The sequence below is a fragment of the Electrophorus electricus genome, chromosome 24 (genome assembly GCF_041902795.1).
Source record: "Electrophorus electricus isolate QZ-2024a chromosome 24, ASM4190279v1, whole genome shotgun sequence".
Classification (NCBI taxonomy): Eukaryota; Metazoa; Chordata; class Actinopteri; order Gymnotiformes; family Gymnotidae; genus Electrophorus; species Electrophorus electricus.
This window is the reverse complement of record NC_137520.1, coordinates 12172258-12187030: the sequence shown is the minus strand read 5'-3', so window position 1 is coordinate 12187030 and position 14773 is coordinate 12172258. Positions and strand designations below refer to the sequence as shown.

General features: G+C 40.3%; 1 protein-coding gene across 1 annotated transcript; it reads left to right on the top strand.

Annotated features, from left to right (window-relative positions):
* The first annotated feature begins 1343 nt into the window (after positions 1-1343).
* mxra8b (matrix-remodelling associated 8b) lies at positions 1344-12803 on the top strand. The gene is made up of 12 exons (XM_027016331.3): positions 1344-1362; positions 1615-1714; positions 4627-5447; positions 7451-7477; positions 7693-7995; positions 8079-8180; positions 8399-8899; positions 10725-10883; positions 11031-11061; positions 11197-11279; positions 11409-11486; positions 11607-12803. The coding sequence occupies exons 3-12, from the start codon at positions 5348-5350 to the stop codon at positions 11630-11632; spliced, it is 1410 nt and encodes a 469-aa protein (XP_026872132.2). The 5' UTR covers positions 1344-1362; positions 1615-1714; positions 4627-5347; the 3' UTR covers positions 11633-12803.
* The last annotated feature ends 1970 nt before the right edge of the window (positions 12804-14773 follow it).

The following is a 14773-nucleotide window of genomic DNA, read 5'->3' as shown; positions in this document are numbered from 1 at the left end:
CTCCACGCTGTGATTCATGCTTGTATTTATACTGCCTGTTCACACGTCTGATGGCCCTCGATACGTCTCCATAGGTAGCAGGACACACCCTCAGTGGTTATGTTTAAAGCATTTGCTATAAAGTTTTGCTGATATTTTATATTTTCTGCTTTGGCATCTGTAGCTAAGGAACAGGTTCACTCAAAGCTGTCGGAGAATTGTTGTTCCACCTCACTGAACCAGCAGTGCGCAGTCCATTCCACACGGGGAACCTATGGTTATAACTATGTCCTAGCTAATTCACTAGATCACGCAAAGAATGGTCGTTGTGTTATATAGCTGTTATATAGTGTGGCCTGATTCGATCCCTGCTCATGGTCTCCCTCTGGTGGCGGCCCCTGGTGTTGTAGGTCTGAAGGGCACTGGCAAGAAAACCTGCTCAACCACTAGTGACAGTCTGGGCCAAGTTTGACAGGCATACACACTGTCACGAACAGTTACTGCTGTTCTACAGTTGTTAGAGTTTTTAGAATTCTTTTTATCCAAGAACTAACTTATTAACTCATGATGGATTTCTTTTAAAGTATAACAAAAAAAATTGGCATATTGTGATTATTGTCTGTGATGTTAAAAGTGCACTAAATGGAAGTTGCAATAAAATGAGAATTTTAAACCATCTCAGTTGTTAAAAAAGAAAAGAAAATCTATACACAGGACTTTGGCAACTTGATAATTCATGACCAATTTTAGCTTATAATACCTTAAAAATGAATTCAAATTAATAACACCCTTCAGAAAATACAACTGGAATCACATTCAGATTGCTAGAAAAATAAATTCGAAATATTTAATTTCTATTTCTAAGAGTATGGTTGTCCATCACTAGAGCACTGCTATGGCCTATGGTAAAGTTGCAACAAAATGTTAGCTACTTTTATAATAAAACTAACTTTTTGATAGCATAATTTAACTAACATTTATAAACTTTATAAAAGGGCTATCATCTTGTTTAAGTTAGAATTTTATAGAATTAAATTAAAGTCAAGTTTAGGTCCAAATATTTCCTTGGGATTTTCACTCAGTTCTGTTATGTGAAATAGAATTAGTGACCTATAGATACAACTGCACAAAAATCGTGACACTTTACGGATTTACACCACTGTCTAAAGTTTTCCGATTGTCAAGTTATTACTGAGACGCCAAGAATATTTTATATTTCACTCTGACTTGCAATTTACATGATTAAAGGATTATCTACCTGGTCGGAACCAGTGGAAATCACATCACAAACAAGGGGGAGGAATCTAGAGAGAGGACAGGAAGTGCAGGGAGTCACATTGAACTCCTTTAGGAACTAGTCCACCGGTCAGGCATTCCTCTTGAGTAAGTCGTTTAAAAAATAAACGGTTATAATACTATGCACAGGTAATGTATTATTATCTGCTTTAGCATCGGTCATCTCAAAGAAATGAAGATAGCTAACTAGCTGGATATGAAACTACTAAGCAGACGGACGGGATAGCTCGCGTGCTTCACCCTTGTGGTGGAGTGTGTAGACAGCCGAAATAAACCATACATGACCAAAAATACATGCATGTATTTTGTCATGTAATCTGTGCTTAATTGTTCATTCAGGTTCAGCAGATTTGAGGGAGAATCCTCATGCCAGTGCAGGAGCGGTAATAGGACCCAGTCATGCTTGTTTCGAGGGTGAAGGCACTCTGCAGACTTTATGGTAAGATGCATGCTTGCTTTGGACTGCGTTATCTTCATTCACTTACAAAGCACAGTATACAACATGTAACGTCTTAGGGAAAGTTGATTTCAGCTGTCAGTCTATAGACAATAGTCCAACAACAAAGCAAAAATTGTTTTAAATTTTTTGGAAATTTACATTTAAAAAAGCCCAAATCTATTTACATAAGTATTCAGATCCTTAGATCTTCATTACCTCGAGTAGCAATGAGAGCCTCAAATCTTGGTAAAAAATCCTACACATTGGCATATCTTTCTGTTGAAGTTTCTTCTATCTTTGGTACAATCATTCAGTTTCAGGCAATTTGGACAGGGAGCGTGTGGTTAGCATTTTCAGGTGGGCTAGTCTAGGACTTCCATACGGTGTTCCTAACACCACTCTTGTTTTCTTGGAGGTATGCTCTGGCTCGTTGTCTTGTTAAAATGTAAACTTTCATCCCAGCTTGAAATCTAGTATAGTATATGCTAGAAAAGGTCTATATCTAGCATGGCTGTATATTTTTCTGCATCCCTATTTCCCTCCATCCAGACTGGTCTCCCAGTCATTGTTGCAGAACATCCAGCCCCATGGCGTGAGGCTTGCACCACTGCCGTTGACTGTAGGGATGATATTAATGAGTTGGTGCACCGTGCCTGGCTTCCTTCATACACATTGCTGGACACCGTAGCCAAATAGTTAAATTTTTGTTGAATCCAATCAAAGGATCTTGTTTCTCATGGTCTGAGAGTTGTTCATGTGGCTTTTGGCAAACTTGATGCAGGTTCCAGTGTGCCTTTTATTGAGGAATCGCTTACACCTGGCCAATCTGCCATACTGGCTTGATTGGAATGCAGGTGGTTCTTCTGTAAGGTTTTCCCATCTCCACAAAGCAACTCCTTCATTGTCACCATTTGGTTCCTGATTACGCATCTGACAAAGTCCCTTCATCTGTGGTTACTCAGTTTGGCTGAAGATCTAGGAAGAGAGATGCAAAACAACTTCCAATTTGGGTTGATTGAGGCTACTGTGCTTATTGGGACTTTGAATGTTGCAGAGTGTTTCTTGTATCCTTCCTCAGATCTGTGCCTCAACATGATCCTGTCCTGCTGACCTACAGACAATTTTGTTAACCTCAAATTTACACTTTCACTTGTTTTGTTTTGTTTTGGTTTTTTTTAATAAAAAAAATTGCTACAGCACTTAAAATATATGTCGGTATAAACTACAGTTGTAAAATTAAGCTAGAATTTTACAATTTTCCATTTCCATTACCTATTTTGTCAAATATTTTTAAGCATTAAAGCAATTTTTGTAAAAAATCACGTGAATGGAAATGTAGCTATTAATAGAAGTAGGTTAAACCAGAGCTTAATTACAAGTGCCATAAGAAAAGGTTCGAATACTTGTGTAAATACAATATTTCAGCCTTTTATAAAATACATTTACAAAACGTTCCAAAAAACAATATTTCTTTGTTGTTTTGGAGTATTGTTTGTAAATTAATGAAAAAGTAGTTGCATTTATTTTAAGATGAGTCTGAAATGTACCAAAATGTGTTAACTGGGGTTTGAATATTTTCCATATGCACTGTATGTTGTGCTCATTTAACTGACTGCAGCTTTTTTTATTTTTAACCAGGTTCATGTCAGAACCAGTGCAAGGTCTTATGCAGTGCTATACAGCACTGCCATTCCACCAGCCTTGTTCCGAATCGCGCACACAGATACTTTACTTCAGCTGCTGACAACAAGCAGCCGCCAAAATTATGGACAGTGCTTGAGCCAGATTTAGAGGAGGTTCTGGTTCCCCGGAAACTATCCGTATCCCCCTTGGAAAGCTGGCTTTCCCTGCGCTATTCCCTGCCTGCGCATCTCAAGGCCCCGGCGCCCCTGCAGGAAGGGGAGCTGACGGAGTTGGTGTTGCCCCCTTCCGTAGTACCTTCGCTGGAGGATGGCGAGAGCTCCAGAGCGCCTCTGAGCTGTCGGAACGTGCTCAAGATCCGGCGGAGAAAGATGAACAAGCACAAATACAAGAAGCTGATGAAAAGAACCAAGTTCCTGAGGAGGAGGGTGAAGTTGGGAAGGATGAAGAGAAAGCAGGTCAGGAACCAGATAGAGAAGATGCCAGTTGCTGAGAACAGGACTGTTTTTCTTAGCTAATGGATATTTGTTTTTAATACCTAGTATAAAAAACGCAGTGCTAAATACATTAAAGGAAGAGATATTCTTTCATAAACTGTTTTAAAGAACTTTTATTTATATATATATATATATATATATATATATATATATATATATATATAAAAAATTTTATTATTTTTGTTTTTACAAATACATTACACTAGGGACTGCTTGATTAAATAGCATGTTACTTCATGGATAAAACCCGTAAACAGATTTAAGAGCCTTTGTAGAATTTACAGTTGGGATGTGTATGCTGCCACAGAAAATCCACACCAAGTATAGTTTCTTTATCATTTATTCCCTGACCCTAAACTTTAATCCCTTATCAAAGTGGGAACAGAAAAATGGAAATATTGCGGAATCCTATTTTACCTGCCAGGAGTGAGTCTACCTTGCTGTAAGCCACTTTTAAATTGTGCTTTTCTGACCTATGAAATAAGTAGTGGTGAGTTGTCACATCTATAGTGTAGGACATGTGATGGCTACCTGCTGTAACACATTTATTCAATATTTGTTAGCCACCTTTTCACATTTGTGGCATGTTGTCCCATACCAGAGTTACTTGTTACAGTAATTTTGACTACTGATCAAGTTATTACAACTGTGCACGCGCACAATCTATCTCCTTGAAAGTCCCTCACTATTGTGGCAATATACATATTCCCGTGCAATATCCCATGTCATGCCATAACTTTAACGTCTTCATTTCTTCCCTTTTGTCGTTTTCAGGCTAGGTTTGAGAGAGATCTTACTAGAATCTGGAGACAAGCTGGACTGAAGAAACCCCCAGAGGGATGGACTGCCCCCAAGATCTACATCAAACATCAAGAAACCAAAAGGCACTGATTCCTCTCAAGATCATCCACTGTTGTGTAGAAGTATTTCTTTGTTAAGGTGTTGCCTTTCAATTGATCACTTTGCCACTACTACATCATGAGCAGAAACTTGTGGTTGGACTCATTGTCAGTTGTCTACTTCAAACATTATTATAACAACGAATAAACATGTCTGTCATTATCCCAAGGATGTGCTATGTGGCTTGTATTTGCATGCTCAGTAAATAACATTAGAAATGTTCTGTTTTAGCACAAGCTTTCTTCATGCAACGTTACATGCGTTTAGAATCACCACTAGAGGGCAGCAGTGCGCCACTTTACTCGTTGCGACGAGGCCATCGCTTTTAAAGTACATTGTAGTAAACCTAGTAAACCTCGTTTTTGTTTTGAATGTTTTTGTGTTTACATTGTACATTTCGCTTCCATTCGGCTTGTTCTAGATGTGCTTGCTTGAGAAAAACTGCTGTAAACCCGCTAAAAGTGAGAGGAACGGGGGTTAGGGATCGTCTTTAGTTCGGTGGTCGCGGTGTGGAGGAGGAGTGTAGCTGTAGTGGTCCAGACTTGGTGACACGACAGTGTTGTTGCGGTGGCCGGCAGACAAAGCTTCTCAGGTGATGCGTTCTGTCCGTAAGTCAGAACTACATCACCTTTTGACTAATATCGAAATGAGGAGTTGGACGCGAAGTGTCTCGGAAATGTTCCTGGTGTTATGTAGTGAGTAGTTCTTTTATTTCTGTTGCATAACTTTCGAACTGAATATGCATTTCCAGTGCAAAAACAATACGCTCACAAAAACGTGTTTTTCTTGAAACACTTTTTCCCCCTCTCGACTTTGACCGAATTTCTTTTAGCAAACTGGTTAAGATGTCAGTAAGACCAAAAGTCCATCGTTCACAAACTTTATTTCAGTAACTTGTAAATAATTACTCTTTTTAAAACGATTGTTTTTCTTTTTTTCTAAACGTTTTTACACAATAGAGTAGTAGGAAAAATAATTGTGGCAAATATTTTAGAAAATCTTTATTTTATTAGGTAAGGAGTTAATCTTTTGATTGCGTGTATGTTTCTTGCAGCTTTATTCTGATTATGCGTGGTCATAATAGTTAGATTCCCAAACCGACCATTACATCTCTAGTGTGACTCGGTTGTGAATCTGCTGAAAAACTTCTCATCTATGAGAGGTGGCAGAGTCATCGACCATAAATGAACGTGCTAGAATATTTACTTTGGGCTTTTCAGTTTATTAGTGCTAAAATGAGCGCTGAGTGTGTACTGTGGGAGTAGGGTCAAGTAGAGCCCAGGCCTTTTTCTCAGAACGGATGTGCTGTTTGTCCAACGCTAACTCCCTGCATACTCCACCAGGCACTGGATTTGTTGTCAGACCTGCTGGTGTCACTCTTATCTGAGGGAGAACTTGGTTTAAGATATTTGCCGTATTTGTTAATTTCTGTGAACTTGGAAAAACACTGTAACGAACTCTTCGTAAACGTTTTAATATAATTACTGTTAGTTTTTTCAGTGGCTCGAACATTTCTTTTTCTATCCACACTTTGATTTAGTCCATTGGAGGGAGAATTACTGTGTGAGTTTCTTGCCAGGTTTCTGACTCATTGATATGAATCCAGACTTCCATGCGTCCGTTTTCAGACAGATTGTTATGGGTTTAGTTTTACCCAAAGCCTTCATTGTACAGCAGGATCAGTGCGCTATATTTCTAAAGAAATGACAGGGTCCGCTGGCATGCTTTTTCCCTTTCTCCAAAATGGCCACACCATGCTTTTCAGTCTAATCCAATCCTCAAGCTTGGTGCTTGCCAAAATTCCCTCTTTTATGAGAACTACAATTTCATTCTTCCTAACAACATGGGTCTGCAGTTTGACTTTGTGACGTTTACAAGATATATTTTTTTACTCTTTCCTTCTGCCTCTAAGTGTATCTTTAAATAACTAAACTAATAAATAAACAAATATTTATTTCCATTTGGCAACTGTGGAGAGGTTGTAGAGGTTGACTGGATATGTTATTAATGAAACAGGCATTATTCTCTCATTCTTCCACCACTGAAAGAGTTGAAGAATGGGGAGATATAAGGTACCAAACACTGGCACTTATAATAAAGAAGACATCTTTCCCACAGCAATAATATTGTTTTGATGTGAGCTGTGTTTTAAAGCTCTTCATTATTACAAAAACAGTCTGGGCCACTCGGCTCTGGGGGTGGGTTGAAAGGTGAGTTGTCCTCATCCTGTGTCAGTACCTTCCTAACCTGACCACGTTTGGCCAGCTCCAGACTGCTGTTTGGATATTGCTACGCTCAAAACATTTAACTTAAAGGCGCAGTTAAAAAGCTCGTGAGTGCTGTTACTCACCTTCTGCACTGTGTCATAGACTTTGACTGAAACAAGGTGGGAATGAATGCTGTCTGCATAGTGAATAGGCACGGACGCAAATAGCAGCTGTAATAATGCTCAGCGAAAGTATACACTCAACCCCAAATACACACAGTCCCACAAAAAAGACCGCCAGAAGTGCAAAACAGTCATAGATTGCCATTGCCATTTGGTTTATGTGTCTAGTCAAGTGGATTTTAACTGCAGCTGAAAAAAAATGCACTGTGATGTTCCTTACATATGGCCTTGGATTTAACCACTTATATTTAGTTGTAACTAATTGGATATTTAAATAAACTCATAATTATATTTTTCTTTGCATTTCAGTTGCTGTCAGCCTTTTTACACCACATTGTAAGTAATAAACAATGTTAAATTATTATAAAAGAGCAGTTTGTGTTGTAGCTGAATTCATGAAATTAATATTTGTGCTAGAATGCAAATAATACCTCAGAAAATGTACTGTGAGATAGTCCTGTGTAATGGCTAAGACTGTGTGCGTTTGTGTGTGCACACATGTGCGTGTGCCTGCCTGTGTATATTTGAATGTATATGCATGTGTGTTATAGTGTGGGCCCAGAGCAGTGGGCAGAGTGTGTTAGTGGAGGCGAGGAACATCACAGTTCAGGCAGGCTCCAAGGCTATTTTGCCGTGCCAGAACCAACGCATAGTGTGGAGGCAGGACCACCTGCGTGACCGGCAGCGTGTGGTGCACTGGGACCTGAACCGGAACCGACCCGACTACACAACGGAGCGCATCCTGGACATGTACTCGGGAGGGACAGAGCGGGTCTACAATGCCTACAATAAGGGCCGTGTCACTCTCTCTAAAGATGCCTTCACTGTTGGCAACTTCTCCCTCATCATCCACAGTAAGAGCTTCCTAATCTTGTGCAGAGATCTCGGGATGAGAAATAGGTCTCCTCTCTGATTTGTTGTGCTTTTGTTTGCGCAGATGTGGACGTGAATGATAAAGGTGTATACACTTGCAATCTGCACCATCACTACTGCAAAATTCACCAGTCGATTCAAATCCAGCTGAACGTCACCAAGTCATGTAAGAATTCCTGCTCATCACTTCCACATTTTCCCAATATGTTTATGCTCCTATTTTTCTTCACATTGATGTCTAGCCCGTGAATGTATTGCTATTCAGAATGAAATGAACCTGGGAGTCATCCACTGAAAATCTCTCAGGATTTTAGTTTTGTCCTCGTGGCAGAAGTAGGTTCGTCTTCGTGGTCGCGCAGCTTAACCACGTGTGCCTGCCCGCAGCCCGTAAGGAGAGACGCGTGTGGGACGGGGAGAAGTCGGTGTTTGTGGTGCTCGTGGGGAGCAGCGTGGTGCTGCCCTGTGTGAACCGCCGCCCCTTGTGGAGGGCGGAGCTTCAGGGGGAGGACCAGCAGCAAGTCGTCCACTGGGACTTCCAGGCCCCCGGGGTGTCCCGTGACCAAGCTGACCGCCTCATCGACCTGTATGCCTCCGGTGAGAAGCGCGAGTACGGGCCCCTCTTCCTCCCCAGCAAGATGAATGTCTCGGCCGCTGCCTTCTCCGTGGGGGACTTCTCCCTCACCGTTGCCGACATGCAGCCCTCCAACAAGGGCCTATACTCCTGCCACCTGCACCACCAATACTGTGGCCTGCGTGAGAGACGTGTCTTCAGGGTGATCGTGGAACCGGCCGTGCCGGCCCCTCCGCCTGCCACCCCCATGACTGAGGCCCCACCCGCTGATCCTGGACCCTCACAATGGCCAGAACACTTGGGCGATGAGCTTGGTAAGCTGTCATTTAATGACTCAAATTGGTTTTTTTTGGTCATTATGTCTCAGTTGTGGTATACCGTTCCACTCATGGTCTACAGGCTGTGGAGCCTGTGGAGGACTGGGTGGAGGAATATAGTGTGTGGAGGAATATAGTGTGTGGAGGACTGGGCGGAGGAATATATCTTGTGGAGGAATATGGTGTGTGGAGGACTGGGTGGAGGAATATAGTGTGTGCAGGACTGGGTGGAGGAATATAGGATGCAGATGACTGGGTGGAAGAATATAGCGTGTGGAGGACTGGGTGGAGGAATATATCTTGTGGAGGAATATGGTGTGTGGAGGACTGGGTGGAGGAATATAGTGTGTGCAGGACTGGGTGGAGGAATATAGGATGCAGATGACTGGGTGCAAGAATATAGCGTGTGGAGGACTGGGTGGAGGAATATATCTTGTGGAGGAATATGGTGTGTGGAGGACTGGGTGGAGGAATATAGTGTGTGGAGGACTGGGTGGAGGAATATATCTTGTGGAGGAATATGGTGTGTGGAGGACTTGGTGGAGGAATATGGTGTGTGGAGGACTGGGTGGAGGAATATAGTGTGTGGATGACTGGGTGGAGGAATATAGGATGCAGATGACTGGGTGGAAGAATATAGCGTGTGGAGGACTGGGTGGAGGAATGTAGCGTGTGGAGGACTGGGTGGAGGAATGTAGCATGCAGAGCACTGGGTGGAGGAATATAGTGTGTGGAGGAATACAGTGTGGTGAACTGGGTGGAGGAATATATCTTGTGGAGGACTTGGTAGAGGAATATAGCTTGTGGAGGACTGGTTTTTTGGTCTGTTTCGGTTTTGATTATTTCCTGGTGGATATAATTTTCTCTCATGTGGTCTGCTAAGTCTTTTAGTGAAGGTAAATAAATCAAGTTTTTGTTTGCTCAGTTTATCATAACATTACTAATCTCCATAACGGGAGGCTGGAGCATTATATTTAGTGAATAGTGTGAGTTTAGGCTCACAGTCCAGGGCTGAAGTCAGCACTGAGCCAAGTGCTGGCTAGTGAGGATTGTTTTGTGGTGTGAAAATGGAAGTTGGCCACATCTGTACAACATCTGGCTAGCAGCGACAATTTAGGAGCTGGTCGTTGCTGTTAGAGCCATACTTTCTCTCGTCTGTAAAAACCTTCTTATCACATTCTTCTGTAAGTGAAGACTTACATATTATACTATAAAGCATATTAGTGTTTTCTATCAAATTTTGTCAGTATTTGAATGATTTGACCAGCAGTAGCAGTATTCCATTGTGATCACTGTTCTGCTTCCAACTATGAATAAGTCCCACAAATGTTTAGAACTAATACGGTTACATTAATAGTATGCTTCATGAGTGAGGCATTTTAGGTAATGATAGTGATGAATGCTCTCAAGAGCTGACTTTTTGTGACTCACCAATAAAACCCTAGGAACTAATGGATAAGAGCGTCTGCTGAATGTGTGTGTGTGTGTGTGTGTGTGTGTGTGTGTGCACGCGCACATGTTTTTCTTCATTGCAGCTGCATGACATCAAGTCTGGAACTCATTATGTCTGAGAGCCATACTGACATGAAACACTGTTCCACCGTCCTGTTTTACTTGCAGGCACATGTGCAGACTACTTGCACTCGGTAGTCACTGAAGTGACAGGATAACTCAGCGTGCTTCTCTAGAATGCAGTCGAATGGCTGCCAGCTTAAACACAGGAAAAATGCCTCTTGAGTCAGATTGCTCTGAAGCACTGCTGGGCTAAAAACAAAAATGGGAGATTATGATGTAGTAACTGTCTCATGTCTTCTTGATGCAGGCACAAATATGGTTGAGTCTCCACACGTGTTGAACGTGATTCTGCCGGAAAGCCGCACTCACCTCCTACACCGAGTGGGCTACATTCTGGCCATCTGCCTGATGCTATTGCTCATGTTTATAGGAATCCTCGTGACCACAAGGCAGTGTAAAAACAAAGGTATGGTCCTGATGGGGACTTGGGTTTGGGGGATTTACTGCTCAGCGTGACCCACTCTATCAAGCTGAGTATTCTTCCCATGAATATAGTGAGTGTTTTGAACAGGGCTTCTGAAACAACTGTTGTTTTGACTACTGTGTGTTTCAGCGCTTGATTATGACCTTCGTAAATCGGCCCGGTGAGGACTTAAACACATATTTCTTCCATTTATAATTACTACGGCAATCTCTTTGTGTAACCGCTTCAGTAAAGTCCATGCAGTTAACACGGAAACCTAACAAAAGATATGTGTGGGTTCTGTTTTGGTAAACAGGAGTCAGGTGACAGAATTTGAATCGCAAGCCACTGAATCCAACAATCCCAACAATCCCTGTAGCCAGTCAGAGCTCAGGCTCGGTAAGTCAGACTTGCCCACCATACAGAGCATCAGAAATGGGGGCGTAATGCTTGAGAGGTTTTTTACTTTGACTGTACATATTAATGTATGTAAATTGAAGTGTCTTTTTCTCTTTTTGGCTTTTTCAGACTACAAAAACAACATAACGAAAGAGAGGGTTGACATGAACAATTATCCTGCCCCAAAAGTTGTAGATCTCAACCAAGGTGATTGTTTGTGTGAAGTATTGGGTTTAATACAGTTGTCCATGTTGTGCAACTGTGGATTTGTTTATCTTTCTTTGAATACTCCGCCCCTTTCTCATTCTGTGTTATGTCTGGTGTCAGAAATGGAGAAACTGGCGCGTAAGTGAGCCAGGGAAGGGAGCTGCTGGCCGGCCCAGGGCATGCACTGTGGGATTCAGAAAGACTGCAGATGTCCACATGGTATATTTACTGCATATTCAGAAAGGAAGATAAGTGGTTGTCATATACCACGGTTTTTTTTTTTTTTTTTTTTTTTTTTGTAGTAGTAGTAGTACGTCTTTTTTTATGTAATGAAACATATTGGTCAATGCAAAACATTTTCTGGGGTTGTTTAGTCTTTGAAATAAACTTGTTGTGTAGTAGTCTTTGAAGGTCAGTAGTTATATGTGTTTTCTATCAGCATTGTTGTGTACTGAAATTTGGATTTGGATCTTGGTTTGTTAAATTGATTATTTGTGTATATTTTTTTGATTTTGAAGAAAACACTGTTAAATGGCGGTTTAACCACTTGAAGCCCCGCTAACATGAGCTCACCTGACTGTACTTTCTAGTTGAGATTTATGGAATTGACTGAATGCATTTACTCAAACTGAACTCTGGTTAAATAAAACCTCAGGAAATGTGGTTCCAGGGCTTTGAACTTAAACAACCTGCAGTGATTATGTACTTTTATAAATGGTATGAACTACTCATATATCATCTTAGCATATGTACATAAACAGTTTGTGTATTTCTTTGGCTGATTCTTTGCCGGGCCTTTTGTTGGTTTATCTTTAATCTTATTTTTGTATTTTACAAACAGAACCATGGCATTTATCTGTCCTGTCACCTGAACTAGTCATACTGAGAACTGCGTAGCGCTTCAGCTGTAACAGACCAGCTATTTCTCTAGTATTGGTCAATAATCCTTCAAACACAGCATTTTTGCTCTCAAGCATTTTATCATTAAATATAGAAACATATGTGTTACATAAACTGGACAGAGTCTGGTAGTGTATAGTGTGTGTGCTTTGCATTTATTTGATGTTATGAGTCTGTTTTCTAAAAATGATGATCTCATAAAATACTGATATTTCTGCTGACCCTAAATGAACATGAAGTTGATGTAATGTGATGATTTTTGTTGACATTGATTTTTTACACTGCAGTGCCTTTAAAAAAGCTTTATATGTTTGACTGATCATACTGGTTTTGTACTGACGTACAAAAGTGGACAAACTTATTCAAATGTAATAAACTATATTTTATAGTCATGCAATAAACTATATTTTAAAGTAATTGTCTTTATTACATGCAGTGTGACAATATATAGTATACATATATAGTCACACCATTGTGTGTCTCTGTTAAATAAAATATTGGGATGGATCTTTGTTTTTCCTGCAGTAACATCTAAGTGTGCATTTACATTGGGACCATGGTACATTTGACATGAGTAGACAGATGCAGTGAAATATCTATTACAATGAAATATTTGAATAGATGTGTTCCCAGATGGGATATTTTACTAATGATTACTTTTAGCCAAATACATAATTATGTTGGTTTGACAAAGTTTCTATTTCTTCTTGTTATTTTATTCACAAATTTCTAACATTTTAATGGTGCACAGTTTTTGTTGTACCAAGATATTTGGCACAAACGTTGTTCCCATACAGCCATAGTGTGCTTGTGTTTTGGGAAAGATCAGACTTTTTCCATATGGAAGGAATGCTGGAATGTTTGTAAATGTAAGATTCCATGATGTCACAGTACACAGTTGCTCTGCCTCACTGCCTCAGCCAGACCTACATGGACATCTAAACCTCAGCCTCAACTACTCAAGAGCCAATTACCTCTCAAAACATGTTACCCCTGACAGCCCCTCAACAACTACCCCCACAGCTAAATACCCCCTCAACTACTGCTACCTCAACTTTAACAAGTAACCCTCAACTACTCCCAGTGGTGCCCTCTGAACTATTTCATAGGGGTGGTCAGATGGAGCCACACAAGATCTTCAGGTGGTACACCAAAATGAGAAGCCATAACTTAATTTCAGGAATTCTATTGTTGTTCCTAAATCCAGTTAGCTAGTTGTAAAGTTAAACATTCAAATATAAAATGAAGATGCTGACTTCATAATTAGTTAAAGAGAATAGCTGGTCCATATTTTATTGCAAGTTAACGTTAACAAGCATTATTGAGGCACCCTCAAGAGAATGTCTAACAATCAAACAAAGAACCCATATTTTTATACATTCAGAATTGATTATGTATTCACCACACCATTTCACATACTAGGGTTTGCATTCGCCACCATTACATGCAAACCATACATTAGTTAACATATGCAAACTGACATTCAACACCCACACCAGTTGAAACCTGTTACCACCACATTCCAAGAGGAGACTTCTCTTAACCTTGTCCTAAAGAAGATTGTTTTTATATATGGTCCTGAGCCTGGTGGGGAGGTCATACATCTTACACTGAGGTCCACCAAAGCCTACCCAGGATCCTTTGCTGAAGCCTACAGAGGCCTCTACAGAGGCCCTGTATGCAAATCATTCTGAAAGGACAAATACTCTCTATACTTCTTTATGTTTTACTTTATTAATATGTATACTGCAATGTTAGGCCTCATTTGCCTGTTAACACTTTTTAATTACCTCATTATTATGCCCCCTTACCCCCACGACAGTTGTAGTGCAGTACAGTGATTTGTTATTTTCTTTCACATAAATTATTGTAAAAATATACATTAAATGGACAGTACCTATGTAATGTAATAATGTAATATATCAAAATACCCCTCAACAATATCAGTGTAATAACCTTCAACCACAACTATCTCAACAGCAGAATAACTCCTTAGCCTTAAATACCCCACAACCAATCACATCTCAAACCAAATGTCCCCCCACAGCCTCTTATTAATTTTATTTTGGCCTCAAAGACTACCCCATCAGCCAAATAGCCCATCAACCACAGCCAAGCGCACACAAGACGGTTATTAGATTATATACATATTTTTATGTATATGCATGCAAAAGGAAGGTGCATATTTACTACAATTACAGTAAACTTGCATGTGTAGGAGCTTCTATTATGTTCTATAATTTTAAGAGAAAGAATTGGGGTGACAATAAAGCTGTGTCTAGGCATTCGTCATATTACTTATTTTGATTAAATCATTCAGACATTTTTTTATTACACAATTGGTATATATGTAAACACTGATACAACTAATTGTTTCTTCATTATTT